At 42.8% G+C, this 17549-nt stretch overlaps 1 protein-coding gene across 9 annotated transcripts in view; it reads right to left on the minus strand.

The window, feature by feature from the left end:
- Nucleotides 1-17549, minus strand: part of TOGARAM1 (TOG array regulator of axonemal microtubules 1) — an 84709-nt gene that overhangs the window by 57627 nt on the left and 9533 nt on the right. For 7 of the 9 annotated variants that reach the window (XM_043549565.1, XM_043549567.1, XM_043549568.1 and 4 more), the window contains 3 exons: nucleotides 6679-6835; nucleotides 4896-5030; nucleotides 3355-3645 (listed from right to left, as the gene is read on the minus strand). In XM_043549565.1, the coding sequence (XP_043405500.1) occupies nucleotides 3355-3645; nucleotides 4896-5030; nucleotides 6679-6835 (583 nt within the window). The remainder of the gene's footprint in view (nucleotides 1-3354; nucleotides 3646-4895; nucleotides 5031-6678; nucleotides 6836-17549) is intronic. The other 2 variants (XM_043549566.1, XM_043549569.1) reach the window with 2 other exon arrangements.

A 17549-nucleotide genomic window follows, 5' to 3' on the forward strand; every position in this document is an offset into this window, starting at 1 on the left:
GCAGAGGGGCGATAGATGGTATTCATATTCCAATTCTGGCACCAGCCCACCTCACCTCCGAGTATGTTAATCGGAAGGGGTATTTCTTGATGGTTCTCCAGGCGCTTGTGGATCACCGTGGGCATTTCATTGACATTAACATAGGCTGGCCCGGAAAGGTGCATGATTCACGCATCTTTTGGAACACTGGCCTGTTCAGGGAGCTGCAAGCCAGGACTTTTTTCTCAGACCAGAAGATCACCGTAGGGGAAGTCAAAATGCCCACTGTGATCCTTGGAGACCCTGCTTACCCTTTAATGCTGTGGCTCATGAAACCCTACACAGGGAGCTTTCACAGCAGCAAGGAGCAGTCAAACAGGCTGAGCCGGCGCAGAATGACTGTGGAGTGTGCTTCTGGCCGTTTAAAGGGCCGCTGGCGCTCGTGGTATGGGAAGCTGGACCTGGCCGATGACAGCATCCCCGCGGTTATATCCGCGTGCTGTATCTCCATAACATTTGTGAAGGGAGGGGTGAATGATTCACTCAGGCATGGAACTCAGAGGTTCAACACCTGGAGGCTGAATTTGAAGAGCCAGAGAGCAGGGCTATTAGAGGGGCCCAGAGCAGGGCTGCAAGGGTTAGGGATGCCTTGTGAGAGCAATTTGAGGCTGAAAGCCACCAGTAATGTCTAGTGCCCTGCCTGAGAGTGAAGTGCAGTGGTTCCAATGTTAGTAGGAATCTGTTTGCTACACTGACTTGCAGTGCCTGTTTCTTTCCTGGGCTAAGGTATCTTTTACTTTATGCAATAATAAAGAATGTTTTCAAAGCCAAAAAATCCATTTATTGAAAACAAACACAACTGCTTGGGAAACAGAAAGGGCAAGTGGGTGGGGTGGGGAACCGTAAAATCACAGATTTGCATATGTCCTGTTATCATACTCAGCCTTCCTGTCTGGATTGCTGTGCTGCACTTCAAGATGGCTATACTGCATGGTGATGGGGGTTGAGTGCAGTGGGTAAGGATCATAGTTTTCAGGGCTGGGTGGTGAAGCTACAGGTGTTGGAGGCAGCTGGTGGCGATAAGAACCCGGATGTTGGGGAAAGTGGGTTAGAGGTGACATGGGGGCACAAGGGAAAGAGTTTTGGGACAAGGGGGGGCGGGGGCGCGTTGGGCACGGTAGTGCTATGCCTGGATGGCTACGAGTGCCTGGGTCGAGTCCGCTTGGCGTGCCATGATGCTTATCAGCTGATCCGTGCTTTGCTGCCAGAGCTCCTCATTCTGCTGGCGGATCCTCCTTGCACTATCCCACCACTCCTGCACTTTTCAATTTTCATTACTTGAATGCTGCATTAGTTCATGCAACATGTCTTCCTTGCTTCTACGTGGCCTCTTTCTGATTCTTTGGAGTCTTTCGGCCAGTGGTAACATGGACAGCTGAGATCTCAAGGTTTCATCTGCAAAGGCAAAATGCAACACTTAATAGAGACAGCATTGTTCACACCAGACAGAACAATGATTCCCCCGTACTTAAGTGTAGACTGTGCTTGCCCAAGAGCATAATTTGCCCGTTCCAAAGCGAGCACACACAACCCACAGGAGCCCAAAAATGGTGAGTAAGCACAGGGTCAAGCGTGACTGATTGTTTCACAGCTGTACTGTCCTCTGGGTTTCCGTGCGTTAGGGAGAGCCAACAGTGGCAGGGGGCCCCCTATATCGAACACTATCCCCACATTTTCCACAGGAGTTCGTCCTGGAAGATATCTCGCTGCTGAGGGTGACCTGGGAAGCAAAGGAGGGTCTTCTACTGCAATGCAGCTTCCGCCCTGGCCCGTATGCAGGTTGCCTGTGTGCAGCAATGGTCCCCACGCCCCTCACGGCACAGTGGCGTGGACAAGTTAGCCTTACTGGGACAAGGAACACGGTGGCTCTCCTGAGAAACCTGCGCAAGCGCATTGCCCAAGTTCTGGATGAGACCTTTGAAGAGATCACTGAGGCCGATTACCATGATGTAAAAGAGCACATTAATGCCCTATTCTGCATCTAGGCATGCATGCAGCCCATACTCTCCTCACCCCAAGAGCCCGCACCAAGTAACTTCCTTCCCAAAATAAAAGCCGCTTACCGGGAACCACCTCTGGTGTTTGTCCTTCCCCAAGCACCAGCCGCCGCAACTGGCTACCTTCCTCCTGGCTTGAGAACAGCTCCTGGCTGCATGCATCTAGGGATTCCGGGGTGTCTTCCTCCGCCTCAGCACCCTCGCTCTTGCTTTGCTGCTGCTCCTCCTCCTCTTCCCGCCTTATAGAACTGGGCTCTGAAGTGTCCATGGTGGTACTCGGAGTGGAGGTGGGGTCGGCCCCAAGTATCACATTCAGCTCTTTATAGAAACGGCAGTTCGCAGGGGCAGCACCGGAGCGGCTGTTTGCCTCACGGACTTTGCGGTAGGCATTCCGCAGCTCCTTCTCTTTAACCCTGAACTGCAGTGAGTCTCGGTCACGGCCCCTTTCCAGCATGTCCCTTGATATCTGCCTGAAGGAATCTTCATTCCTACGGCTGGAGCGCAGCTGGGACTGGACAGCTTCCTCCGCACAAACACTGATGAGGTCCAGCACCTCGCCATTGCTCCATACTGGGGATGGCCTGGCGCGTGGAGGCATGGTCACCCGCAAAGATTTGCGGAGACCACTCCACGCCTGGCTGAGCAAACAGGAAAGGGATTTTCAAAATTCCCAGAGAATTTAAAGGGCGGGTCTGATGGTTGGTCACCTGAGGGCAGGGCAGTAGAGTTCAAAGTGATGACCAGAGTGGCTAGAACAGGCATTGTGGGACACTTCTGGAGGCCGATCAGAGCACATGACCAAGGCGTCCACACTGGCACTGCGGCGCTCCAGCAGGGGTGCACAAAACGTTCTTCCACTCGCCGAGGTGGAGTACTAGGAGGGACCAGCCGCAGAGTCAGAGCGCTGTACGTGCCTTGCCAGTGTGGATAGGTAGTGAGCTAGGGCACCCGGGGCTCCTTTGCTGCACTGTAACTCGCAAGTGTAGCCAAGCTCTTAAGTGTGTTCCAACTGAGACAATTCTTGCCTAGTACATTACATATTTGTGCACTTATCTGGAGTATAAAAGCAAAAACAGTTAGATTAATCTAACTGCAAATATATATTTTTTTAAATGTATAAACAAAAGAGCTGAATTTTCAAAAGCTGGGTCTTGACCATGTGCCCACAACAGTGCATATGCAAAACCCAGTTTACAGTCGCAAGCAGGATAAGTGCACATTTCCCAATGCATTCACACAGATGCAGGTTTTGCATACACTTTTTTGAAGGCCACTTTCAAAGTGTGACCATAAACTTATTTTTCTGCAATATTTTTACCTGCATTGTCTCCTGACTTTTGATTGAGAAGCTTCTGAGGACTGGGCTTGGACAACCCTTCAAAGCTTTTAAGAGGCCAGGAATTTGAAAAGTTAACAGCATGATCTTGAGACTTCTTTGGAGATTCAGCAGGAGGGGAGGTGTGCTTTGGACTGTTTCTAGGTGATGAGAGTGGATAAGATGGAAGAATGAAGGCCCCTTGGCTTGTGTTAGAACTTGGAAAGGACAAAGTACGCTCTGCTGGACTGCAAAAAGTTCGCTGGGTCTTGGTAAAATTTAGGCTGGCACAAACTGATATTAAAAGGAATGAAAAAATATTATTTATACTAATTAACCTCTTTAACAACCAACAACATTTTAATTTTACTTCTCTTTCTAGCCAACTTGTCCTTCAATTAGGCTTTAAAATACTCTGAAAAAAACTAATTTTAGGAGGAATCAAGCATTATTTTGTTAAGGACTTGTCTACACATTAGAGTTAATCCAGAATAAGGTAGGGTGTGAATTTGAAGTGGATTAACTATTCCTGAATAACTCCACATGTGAATGCGCTTATTCCAAAGTAAGAGTGCTTTATTCCAAATTGGTTTACCCAAAATGGATTAAGCCAATTCAGAATAAAGGCACTTTTATTCCGGAATAAGAGCATCCCCACTTGGAGGTTATCATTAACAGCTATTCCAGAATTATTCTCCATGTAGACAAACCCACAGTTGATAATCAAGTCCATGACAATCACCATCTTTAAAGTATCAGTCTAAAACAGTCAAAATGCTAGATTCAATAGGATACCATTAAGAAGACAGTGGCATTTAATTCTGGTTGGGTATACTATTACAGCAATAATTTGTAGCAAAATAATACATTTACCCAAACTATTATAAGTGAAGGGCAGAGCTTTATTTGAGCGAAAGATGCAAGCTAATAGATCAGTGGTTCCCAAACTTGTTCTGCTGCTTGTCCAGGGAAAGCCCCTGCCGGGCGGGGCCGATTTGTTTACCTGCCACGTCGGCAGGTTCGGCTGATCGCGGCTCCCACTGGCCGCGGTTCTTTGCTCCAGGCCAATGGGAGCTACTGGAAGCGGTGGTCAGTACATCCTCGACCTGCACCGCTTCCAGCAGCTCCCATTGGCCTAGAGCAGCGAACCGCAGCCACTGGGAGCCGCGATCAGCCGAACCTGCGGACATGCAGGAAAACAAACTGGCCCGGCCCGGCAGGGGCTTTCCCTGCACAAGTGGCGGAACAAGTTTGGGAACCACTGTAATAGATGAATTGTTCATACCATCTAATTTCATGTGTTTAGTACAAGCTACCTGGTCTCTCAAAAATTCTACGTCCATGTTTGTGTTTGGTTATACTTTGACTATAAGCTATTTGTTTTTTCATCTCATCTATGTTCTTTTACTAAACACAGAAAATTGCCAGATCATATTTCATCCAAATAAAAATAAAATATTTACTAAGAGACCTGACACAGGACAACACAATAATGCTCTCCAAGGGGTGTGCACAAATGTGGAGTATGATTATAGTCCATGTACCTTTATCTTGCCGATGGTTATTTAATCCTAAAAGTTGTAAATCAGAACCCACACTACCACTCTTTCCACGTATCTGTGAGTATCCAAGTTGTCCACATTTCCCTGAAATATGTGGCTGATGAGAGCCCACACCACCTTACAAAAGGAAAAAAAAATGTCAGCAAGTACCTCCATATGCAGTTTAAAAACACAATTAAAACAAACACAAACTTAAAACCCTTTTTGAATAGTTATAAAAATATTATTAATTAACAGTGATTAAAAAACTCTTTTTTAATTTGGATAATAAAACCTAAATGAAAAGTTTGAAAGTTTTCAGTGCTGCACTCATGAGTTTCTAAGCAACCTTATAATGTTCTTCATGCACATAACCTAGAATAATGGCTGGCACTCATGCAAAGAAGCCTGTGGTTCTACCAAGGCATATTACCAACAATGGGATTTGTAGTAGGTGAAACAAAAACCAAACAAGTAATTTCTTCTTGGAATATGGAAAAATAAAGGGGAGAAAAATGCCTTAAAAACAGAAAAATATGAAGTTTTTCTTTAAAATGACATCATTCTTAACAGAATAGTAAAAACGCTTGGAATTCCAAATATGTCAATGCTCCCAATGGGGGTTGAATATAAACAGTGCACTGCCAAGAAAAGGGAATGAAACAAGTTTGGTCTTGCCCAGTGTCTCCACGTGCCTTTTCACTATTAGAATACAAAAGATAGCTATCGTAAGTTAGGCATTGCACTGAATGCCCAATCTTTTATAGAATTTATCTTTAAAAAGGTTCCCAACTATTTTAAAAGGGAAAAAAAAAAATCTCTTTTCAAAACCGTTCTCAAAAGTCACTTTTCACCACCAAAAACTATTCAGGCACTTTCTAGTTTTATGTCTATCGCCGACCAATTATTAAAAAACACAACAGAAAAGGGAAAATGTGAACATACGCAATAGAAAACCATTTCACCGCTGACAAAAACATATTTCTGAAAAGGATACATTATATAAATGTAGCCATTGCGGCATGTTGCCCAATTTATAGTTCAGTGCTCCATTTATTAAGTTTACTATTCAATAAGGCCTTTGTTAGAACAGTTTCCATGGCAATAAATCACTATTTTCTCAAACTGTTCCCATTGAGACGTTGTCTCAAATTGTTCCATTGCTCTTTCATTCACTATTCAATCTGAAGTTTGAACTGTATTTTACACAATGCACAAGAACTCTGGTCAAAACTGTTTCCCTGCTGATCTACATAGAAATTGTGATACAGCATTTTTTCTACATTTTAAAATCAGGAGAAAGGTCTTGACTCAAGGTCACCCTGAAATTATGTCATTCATTTTAGCTGTTAAAAGACTGAACTATTTCCTATTAATCATTTCTTACATAGCCAAATTAAATTGCATACTTTGAAACTAAGGGCATGTGTACACACAAAAGCTAAACTGATTCAACAAAAGGTGTGATGTTAAACAAATTTAGTTAAACCAATGCAAATTTCTGTGTAGACCAGGATTAAGAATCTGACTGTAGTTCTTGTAAATCAGCACAGTGCCCATGATTTCAATACACCTATGCCAATTTACTGCAGCTGAGGAAATAACTCTGCTTTTATTTACTCAATACTGGAGCCTTCCTATTTAAAAAAACAAAAATCACCAAATGATTATACATTCTCAGAATGCTGTAAATGAGCACAGATGTCTTACCAAGTTTTCCTAAATGCACCTGATCACTAACAGATCTTCTGCTTATTTAAACACAATTATCTACAATGATACTTACCAGGACAAACAGGAGAATGCTCAGAGTTAAGATCTAGACTATTCTGAAATAAATTCCTTGAAGCTTTTTTTCTGCTAAAAAATAAATCATCACTGACTGGCATTCCTTGAGAAGATCTTAATTTTGGAGAATGAAGGAAATCATTGTATGGACAGAACTGTAAGAAAATGGAAATGTAAAGAAACATTTATTCATATCAATGTGCCCAATTTTTTTTCTTTATAAACAGTGGAATCCATAATGAATTACTGTAACACGACATTTAGAAGCCACCCTCAAATAATAACTGTCTTCATTTAGGATCTGCACCATTGCCAAGCTAGACACAGAGGACATATTTTACTAGAAACTGTGGTGTCAGATGGAGGGGAACAGCACTGAAACCAGCAGCCACTGCTGCAGTTCACAAAGGGGGCAGGACAGGACAGGAATCAGAATCTTACCCTGGATACTCTCAATGTACAACTGTGGAACAGTGTTTGCATGCAATTTACAACTCCCTGTACCCACGGAAATTAATCTGGCCCATAATGTGTACATTCAAGAACTAGCTACGCTGAGTGAAAAGGGGGGGGGGGGGGGAACGATCACCTCTGCTCTGACCCTTATATGCCACTCTGGTGGTGAACAGGACCCACAGGAACAACATAAGGCTGGCATAAACCACTACCCTCACAAGCCCCAGTGAAAGCAGTATAATTGTGCATGCCGGGGAAGAGAAGGGAAGGGACGTCTCCACAACATACTGACACTTGAAAATTCTGGGCTCTGAGACAGCTCAGAGAGAGCAGTCAGGAAGCTGTCATATAACAGCAAACTTTGGGATGCTCTAATTTACACCACAGGCTGCACCAGCCTCTAGCCAATCCAGAATCTCTGTGCACACCTCTAAGAGGCGCACCACAGAATCGGACTCAAAGTCACAGCTGATTTCTCTCATTCTGAAACTTGCAAATGTCATTTTTCCAATTACCTTACATTTAAGATAAGCTTTCCTGAAGTTATCCAGATAAGATGATTCATCAGTATAAAAGCAGGGATGAAGCAGGAATAAAATTTTTTATGCAAGTAAAGGTACTTCAATTTGTTTCAGAGTAGCAGCCGTGTTAGTCTGTATCCGCAAAAAGAACAGGAGTACCTGTGGCACCCTAGAGACTAACAAATTTATCTGAGCTTAACCTTTCGTGGGCTACAGCCCACTTCATCGGATGCATGCAGTGGAAAATACAGGAGGGCGATTTTATATACACAGACAACAAAAAACAATGGATGTTATCATACACACTATAACGAGAGTGATCAGTTAAGGTCCTAATCACATCAGCCACACTATCAGAGGCTCATCCACCTGTACATCTACCAATGTGATATATGCCATCATGTGCCAGCAATGCCCCTCTGCCATGTACACTGGCCAAACCGGACAGTCTCTATGTAAAAGAATAAATGGACACAAATCTGACGCCAAGAATTATAACATTCAAAAACCAGTCAGAGAACACTTCAATCTCTCTGGTCACTCGATTACAGACCTAAAAGTTGCAATATTACAACAACAAAAACTTCAAAAACAGACTCCAAAGAGAGACTGCTGAATTGGAATTAATTTGCAAACTAGACACCATTAAATTATGCTTGAATAAAGACTGGGAGTGGATGTGTCATTACACAAAGTAAAACTATGTCCCCATGTTTATTTTCCCCCCCGTACTGTTCCTCACACGTTCTTGTCAACTGCTGAAAATGGCCCATCTTGATCATCACTACAAAAGGTTTTTTTTTCCCCTCTCCTGCTGGTAATAGCTCACCTTAACTGATCACTTTTGTTATAGCGTGTATAACACCCCCCATTGTTTCATATTCTCTGTGTTTATAAAATCGTCCTACTGTATTTTCCACTGCATGCATCCGATGAAGGGGGCTGTAACCCACGAAAGCTTATGCTCAGATAAATTTGTTAGTCTCTAAGGTGCCACATGTACTCCTGTTCTTTTTTCAATTTGCTTGTAATTTTAAAATAAAATTTAAATTCTAATAGAAAATCAGAGAGTAGGGATCCAGATGTAATTCCCCACTTTTATTTATTTATTTTTAATACTGATGTTTCAAATCCTGCTTTCCAAGAGTCCTAGCTAAACAGAAGAAATCTCAGATAATCATTTACTGGAGGACTAGAAGGCTCAAGGGATTGATAAATGGGATATGGAGCCTTTTGCTGGCCTGAATGCAGCACACACTGGTTGCAATATTGCCAATCCAAAAGTGTTATAAATCATAAATCAGAGCACCACACGCACACAATCATGAACCCCTACAATCTAAAGTTGAGCCTCTATGCATCATATTTTCAAGGTTTCCTCTGCAAGCATAAGGACTAGATCAGGGGTGGCCAACCTGTGGCTCCGGAGCCACATGCGGCTCTTCAGAGGTTAAGATGCAGCTGTTTGCATAGGCGCCGACTCCGAGGCTGGAGCTACAGATGCTAACTTTCCAATGTGCTGTGGGGTGCTCACTGCTCAACCCCCTGCTCTGCCCCGGGTCCTGCCACCGCTCCACCCCTTCCCCCAAGGCTCCTGCCCCTCCCCTCGAGCCTGCCATGCCCTCAGCTCCTCTTCCCTCCCCAACAGATCCTCCTGCACACTGCAAAACAGCTGATTGCGGCGGGCAGGAGGCATGGGGAGGGAGAGGGAGGCGCTGATTGGCGGGGTTGCTAGTGGGCATGAGGTGCTGGACGGAGGTAGCAGGTCGGGGGCTGCTGACATATTACTGTGGCTCTTTGGCAATGTTCATTGGTCAATTCTGGCTCCTTCTCAGGCTCAGGTTGGCTACCCCTGGACTAGATTAATTTTTTTTAACAAAGTATGAGATTCTCATGTAATTTCAGGAGTGGGGGCTTTAGGAAAACACTAAATATGAGAATTGCTATAAAATCACAAGTTGGCAACACTGTGTAGTGATCAAAAGGCAGTCTATATGGAGAGTAAGGTGGTCTCAATCCACTTCCCAGTGGACATGTGTATCACAAAAACTACTATAACTGGCACCTTTGACTTATCTGCTGAGATGTGCGAATATAGAGACTAAATTATTCACTCAGCCCTGAAGTTCACAGCACTGTTTGGGATGAGATATTTATTAGAGGGGTAGGTACCATCAGAAAGCACTCTATTCAAAGTTTTTTGGATGGAGGACTTCATTCTCCAAGTCCAACAAGCCAGCACCTTTCTCAAGCAATAAGTTCACTTTAGGAAAATCCTGACTTTTAATTTCACTGCAAGTATCAGTTTACCCTTGGGTTTGAATTCTGAAAGCAGGAATCTCAACTCAAATTTTTTCAAAAAGTCAGTGAACACATGGAATTTCAATTAGTCTGATAATTCAACTTCTCTGCAATTTACAGCCTAGAGTATACATTATAACAGACACTACCTAATAAAATCTTAAAAGGCACATCACTTTGACTGGATAAATGAGCTCAAAATGAAGCTCAAAATAGACTGCAACCAAATATTGCAGTTGTCACTATCTAAAACTTTTACATGGAGAAACTGATCTACTGAATACCTAACTACATAAGCTGTAAAACCTTACTACAACTGAACAACAAAAGATGCAGTGTAAACCACAAGACAGTGGCCAATGGTAAAGATTATTAAATGTGTTATGTTGCAAGTACTACTGCTGTAATAATTTGACAGGTTGAAAGTTAGACCATCTTGGCCAGCATACACAAGGACACGTTTTGTCCTCATTTAGACACATACAACTCTACTGAAGGCAAGCGGGGTTCAGAGACATGGCAAGGGGCAGATTTTTCTAACAGATCTGCTCTAGGAATTATTTTGGGGAAGTTCTATGGCCTGTGTAACACAGGCGGTGAGACTAGATTATCACAATGGTCCCTTCTAGCCTTGGAATCTATTAATTTGGCCCATAATCTTTTCACACAGTGGATGACTGTACCTGAAGTGGTGTAATTATGAGATGTACAGTGTGACTGTGAGCATGTCTTGAATTTTAAAGTTAAAATATTTAATTATGTTTCATAAAATGTCCTAAGAAGCGGTTCAGCTTAATTTCTGCAGCTATAGCATGCTATCAAAAGTTATTTTAAAAGTTTAAACAAAAGCTTGAGGGCTGCTTTTGTAGTTCAAGAATATCTGCAACACACTTTAAAAAGCCACAACCCTAACCAAAACAACAAAAACAAAATTATGACACCTCTCTGAAATGGAAAAAATGTTTGAATTCTGAAGTTTATTAAGTTATCCATTTTAAATTGTGCTGTCTCTAGTAAGCTTCTTTTCCTCAAAATGAAAAATCCGTTACAGCCTGCATGTGGTAAGCTGGCAGCGAATTCTAGTCTCTCTAAATTCCAAAGAGTCACTTACCTATTTTGGTTTAAAATGGAACAAACAAAACAATTTTTTCAACTGGTTTATGGGGGAAGGTTGTTCGCTTTTGTGATACTATTCCACGTGTACACATGCAAGCATAGCAGTTCTGAAACTGAAATGGTTTCTACATTTGCTTTTGTCTTTATTAGCCAAAAAACCAAAAGCCCAAATTTCATTTTAATTTTATCTTTTGAATTTTATGCACTGCTGCCACAAAAACTATATTTAAAAGTTAATCCATAGATCAATTCCAAACCTCCATATTCAGGGGCTTAAAACCAGTCCATTGAAAAAACACAACAGCTTAAAACCTGGCTTAAGATCTTTGCCCAGGAATTAAAGCTTTATAAATAATTTATAAGAATTAGTTTCTCTTTTGTTTAACTTGTAGATAATCATCTGGTTTGAGATGTATATCACCAAGATTAGTCTGTACAAGCCCAGATGCTTGAGTCTTCCACTGAGACTAGATCCATTTCTAATGAAAGTCTATGGGGAAACAACTTGCTACAAGTCTTTCGGAGCCACTGATTCCAACAGAATTAAAAACAAAGTAAGAGACACCTCAATTTGCTACAGGTCTATTGAAAATAATGGCATGAAACCCTCAATAATGATGTATAATAATGACAACACATAGCATTATATAGTGCTCATCTTCAACATTTTTGTATTAGCATTATTTGACTAATGAGGAAACTAATACAGAGAGGCTAAGTGATTTGCCCAAGGCTACCAAGAGTCTGAGTCAAATCTGGGATGGGAACTCCAGAGCCCTAGTTCCCAGTCCCCTGCTCAGACTACTAGACTAGACTCTTATCTGGATGAATTTACTACTTTTGAAAATTGATAAACAACTTTGGAGCTTGAAGTTCAGATAGGAAGTACAATAGTGCACAGCACAGGACAAGCAATAAACCTAGACCTGCCATGGCTGCCAGCTAAACAGAAGACATAGCTTGAAGAACACAACTCAAGGCCTTCAGCTCCAATCACAAAGGCATCCACTCGTAGTGCCAACCACATAAGTAGAGCCCTGCGCGGATAAAAATTTGCATCCGCATCTGATCCTCAAACATGATCTGCAGCTATCTGTATCCACAGATATAAAGTAGATATCAGCAGATTTGCAGAGCTGTAGATAAAATTTTGATCTGCATCCATCTGCAATCCACAAACCTGGTCCATGGATGCAGATATCGGTGGATATAAAGTAGATATCTGCAGGTTTGCAGGGCCCTACACATAAGGATACTGGGTTCCATACTCCATGAGGAAAATTAACAGGGTTAGCAACCCCTTTCAACCACCAGACTGTGAAAGTCTCAAACTGACAACTGGAGAACTAGCAGAGAAAAACATATCCTTACTCACATTGTCCAATCTGTATGCCTCAACTCTGACTAGAGGAACAAGTTTTATTATTATAGGGATAGTTCAGCCCTCGTTCCCATTTAATCTGTGCTCTCTTTGTTGAGAAATGGCAACCAGGATGGTGGTTTTAGTGCACAGATGCTTTTTCTTCTGAGAACAAGATACAAGCTTATATCTAAAACTAATTTCAGAGGACACTGAACAGCCATCAGATGATGTGTGTCATTACTGCCCTCACAGGACCCAGTCACCAAGACCCCCAAGGAATTCCCCAACTTAAGAAAATCGGAAACGGAGGAGAGTTTCAACTATATGTATGAACAATGAAGCTACATGAAAATATGTCTCATGTATACTTCTCTTCTGAACTGCTGCATAATGTTTAGGGCCCTACCAAATTCATGGCCACGAAAAACGAGTCATGGACCATGAAATCTTATCTTGTGTATGCTTTTACCCTATACTACACAGATTTCACAGGGGGAGACCAGCATTTCTCAAATTGCGGATACTGACCCAAAAGGCAATTGCCGGGGGGGGTGGGGGGGGGGTCGCAAGGTTATTTTAGGGAGTTACAGTATTACCACCCTTCCTTCTGCGCTGCCTTCAGAGCTGAGCAGCCGGAGAGTGGCGGACGCTGACTAAGGGCCCAGCTCTGCAGGCAGCAGCAAGCAGAGCAATACCATACCATGCCACTTTACTTCTGCACTGCTGTTGGCAGTGGCTCTGCCTTCTGAGCTGGGCTCCTGGCCAACAGTCACCACTTTCCAGCTTTGAAGGCAGTGCCGCCGCCAGCAGCAGCGCAGAAGTAAGAGTAGCAATACCGCACAATGCCCCCCCGCCCCATACACAATAACTTTGTGATTACCCCACAACTCCTTTTTGGGTCAGGATCCCTACAATTATAATACCATGAAATTTCAGATTTAAATAGCTGAAATCATGAAATTTACAATTTTTAAAATCCTATGACTGTGAAATTGACTAAAATGGACCGAGAATTTGGTAACGCCCTAATAATGCTGCTGTACACTATTCGACAGTTGTCGTCTTCCACCTTCAAGGCAGCTGCTTTTCAGAATTGGGTGAAGTGATCCACATTCTGTCTTTTACAGAGCAAAAGCTATAGTAACTTTAGATTATGCAAGGTTCAGTATACATGTTCTCCCACACAACAGATTCTTTAAGCGCAAAGTTCAGGTGACAACTACCAAAAATTAATTTTCCAGAAATCCCATAATGTAGTGTTAACCTCTTCAACCGTGACTGTGCAGCTAGAAACAAGGAAAAGCAGATCAACTTGGATCAGTGGGATTTATGAATCAGTAGCAGTTACTCCAGAAACAGTGCTATGCACATCACAGTGGAGGTCTTGGTAAACTATATAAACAGAAGTCCTAATTTGGAATTGCAATGGGCAAGAAAAATGTGCCAGCTTTTGTCAGGGAAGAATAAGGTACTGTGATGATTCAAGTTTCTCTGAACATCCCTGCAGGGGTTGTTAAGGCTGTGTGGTTGTTCTGTCTGGAAAGTCACCATTTCTACATTTCCTGGTTATGCATGGTGACTTTGGTTAATTCAAGTCTCACTTTCAGGAAGGATATGGAAAACAGAAAGCGAATGGGCAGGTGCAGCCTTAAGTCCTCCCTTGCCATATTTTGTGTGGTGGAATTTTCTTGGTTTATACAGACAGTGGAATTTCACAGGAATGAGACGAAGAGATTAAGTCGGTAGCTGCCCAATGCTTTATTAAATGACAGATTTGTAATATCCTTGCTGTGTTTGCAAGACTTAGTAACATTTGGTTATTTGTAGAAATGCAGTTAATTCAGAGGGATTTCACATGCGTAATGGCTATTTCTGACATTCCTCAGGAGCCATGTGATACTTGTTCTAAATGCTCCTTCTCATGCCCAAAAGCTTCCCCACTTTTATTGAAAGGTGCACTATGCAAAGATTAATTCCCCAAGACCAGGAACACATTTTTGATTTGCACTACTGGGGCTGCCTCTGGCTCTAAGGAAGCCCCATGCCTCCTTCAAAGAGTTATTCCACCAAGACAACTGCACCATTAGGCTAGGACTTTTGCTTAGGACAGTTAATTTCTGCTTCCTGCTAGATGGGTAAAATTCATCGGTGGATGTAACTCATTTGTAATCCTTCGTGGATTCCCCCAGGCACGTTGGTTCTGGAGGCGTGCCCATCCCTCCAACAGTGCTTCAGGCCCCCAGGACATACTTTCTCTCAGATCCCATCCCCCATCACAGCTTTACTTTCTTCCCCCAACTCTTTTTAATTATGAATGAGCAAAACACAGTTTTCAGACTGAAGGCAAGAGCACCCCACTGGGGATTTTTAGGAAATTACAATTCAAAAATTTCCAACTCATTCCATGCATGAAATCTGGTGGAAAAGTCCATATGGATCCAAAGGCATGTTACTAATTTTCAGCCTCTAAACAGGGGTAGCATTTACTTAGTATTTGTATTATCTTAGCACCTAGGAGTCGAAGTCATGGACTAGAACCCCATTGTCCTAGGCACTGTACAAAAAGATGATCCCTGCCCTGACAGAGACAACAGATGGACACAGACAGATAGCGAATACAAGGAAACAATGAAACAATGTTGGCCAGTATATTAGAAGCTGATGGCTAGACATCAATGAAATGTCTTCAGAGACAGGCCAAGATTTTAGTTTGGACAGAAGGAGACATGTCTGGAGTAGAGAGGTAGATATGTATATCAACCTATTGACTGTAGTCAAATTTGTGTTTGCTGATGGGAAAAAAAGAGAAAAAAGTGCAGCGGGCGAAGGAGAGGATGGAGAACAGAGCCCCCACGGAAAGTTGGGGGGGGGGGGGAAGCAGATGAGGAAGATCCACTGAAGGAGCAATTAGAAAAAGGAGAGAGGACAGGACAGTCACAGAAGCTAAGGGAAGTCAAGATTCCAAGAAAAGCATGGTTGACTGTACCAAAGACAACTGCAGGTTGAGTGTGTTTCTGAACTTTGGCTCGGCAGAGGTCAGAGACTTTGGCAAGAGTGGTTTCGGTGAAATGCATGGGGGCAGAAGCTAGATTGGAGAAGACAAAGTTGAGAAAAATTGTAAACAGTTCATTCATTGAAATGAAGGGGCGGTAGCTGGAGAAGCAAGTTGGGTCACGGGTAGGTAGTTTTTTGGTTTGGTTTATTTTTTAAATGGGAGAAGCTAAATCCTGCTTGTATTGTGAAGGAAGAGAGTCAGAAGAGTGAAAGAACAAGGAGACTAATAAGGGAGGAGATGACAGTGGGCATGAGATTGATCAGGAAACGCGTTAGGATGGGGCCACTGTGGCAAGTGGAGGGGTTACAGAAGGAAAGCAGACTTCTGTATTTGACAGACAAGGAGGAAGAGGAGAAGAAGAGAGCTGTAGGAGGGCAAGGAAAGGCAAGCCTTTAAATCAAGACTGGATTGGTCTACAACAGAACTCTAGGCTAGCTCAAACAGAATGTATAGGCTTAAGTCAAGAATTATTGGGTAATGTTCTCTGGTCTGTATTATGCAGGAGACCAGACCAGATGATCATAACGGTCCCTTTTGGCCTTAAAATCTATTTATAGGCCTTGCAATGGGAACTGGACTGCAACCTTAACTATGGAGCAGCTGACAATGCTCTACAGCAGTTAAGATATTTTATATTCTTGGTGAAGAGTTTTGGTGAAACTGTCTCCTTGCTTCACGCCTTTTTTGGCTGGAATGCAAAGGAGAATGTCGGAGTTAATCCGTCATGCAGTCAGAGTTTGCTTCCTTTAGTAGTCTCATGTAGTTTGTGTCAATGCCCTGCTCTGCAAGAGCTTTCAGCACTGCATTGATCTCCACTCTGTCGAATGCTTTTTCTTAGTCGATGAAGGCAATACATAAAGGGAATTTTGTCTTTGTCTTGAATCGAGCGATCCAATAGCTGGTTTATTGTGAAGATATGGTCTATTATGCTGAAATTCCTTCAAAAACCTGCCTGCTCTTCACAGCCTGCCTCAAAATGGTAACGAGGTAGACGAACCGGAAGGGTGGAATCAGAGTCAACGGAGAGCAGTTAAAACACCTTAGATTCGCAGCATGCATCCAATGAAGTGAGCTGTAGCTCACGAAAGCTTACGCTCAAATAAATTTGTTAGTCTCTAAGGTGCCACAAGTACTCCGTTTCTTTTTGCGGACAATGCTGTGTTGATTGCCGAAAACTCCAAACTACAGAAAATGCTGCAAGACCTCAACACAAAAAGCAGCCAAGTTGGACTGAAAATGACCCGCTCTAAAACGAAATGTACGTGATCTGATGCCTTGCCAAAAGCCCAAGTAATAATCAAGGGAGAACAGACAGAAGAAGCTGAACAATAAGTCTATTTGGGCCAAGAAATTAACATGCACCATGATCAGGAAGGTCAAGTCTTGCGAAGAAAGCAAGCTGGTTGGTGTGTATTCAATTCTATCAAGGATGTCTTCCAAGGAAAAAACAACAAGGCAACCTCTTTAACTCAACAGTACTACCGGAAATGTTGTACATCAGAGAAACATGGTGCTGACAAAGATAGAGGAGCAACAACTGTCTGTCACAGAAACAGCGATGGAAAAAAGAATTCTGGGGATTTCAATCTGCGACAGAGTCCCCAGTGAAGTGATCAGACAGCAGAGTGGAGTGCAGGATGTCATTGTCGAAAGCAGGTACAGTAAAATGCGATGGGCATATAGGTAAGCTCACTGACAATCAGTGGACTGCAGCTGTCCACGAGTGGTCCCCAGGGGAACTGAAACAACCACTCAGCCGACCTCCAAAGAGATGGGAAGATTTTATCGTGAAAAGGCATGGTCACACATGGAGAAGGAAGGCCAGGATAAGACAAGAATTGAAGACGTGTTGTGACTGGAGCAATCTATATGAGTGCTGAAGGACCGATCGATCAAGGTGATATTCTTGGTGTAAAATATTTTAATGGCATCCACCTAAATAAAGCAGCATATGGTCTTGGATATCTTCTAGAAATAGGCAACATCCTTGGTTATTCTAAAAATAAATTAACACCGTTTGCAGCTTTAAAACCAAAATATTTTGGCGGAGTTTCTCC

Source organism: Chelonia mydas, chromosome 6, assembly GCF_015237465.2.
Source record: "Chelonia mydas isolate rCheMyd1 chromosome 6, rCheMyd1.pri.v2, whole genome shotgun sequence".
NCBI classification, from domain to species: domain Eukaryota; kingdom Metazoa; phylum Chordata; order Testudines; family Cheloniidae; genus Chelonia; species Chelonia mydas.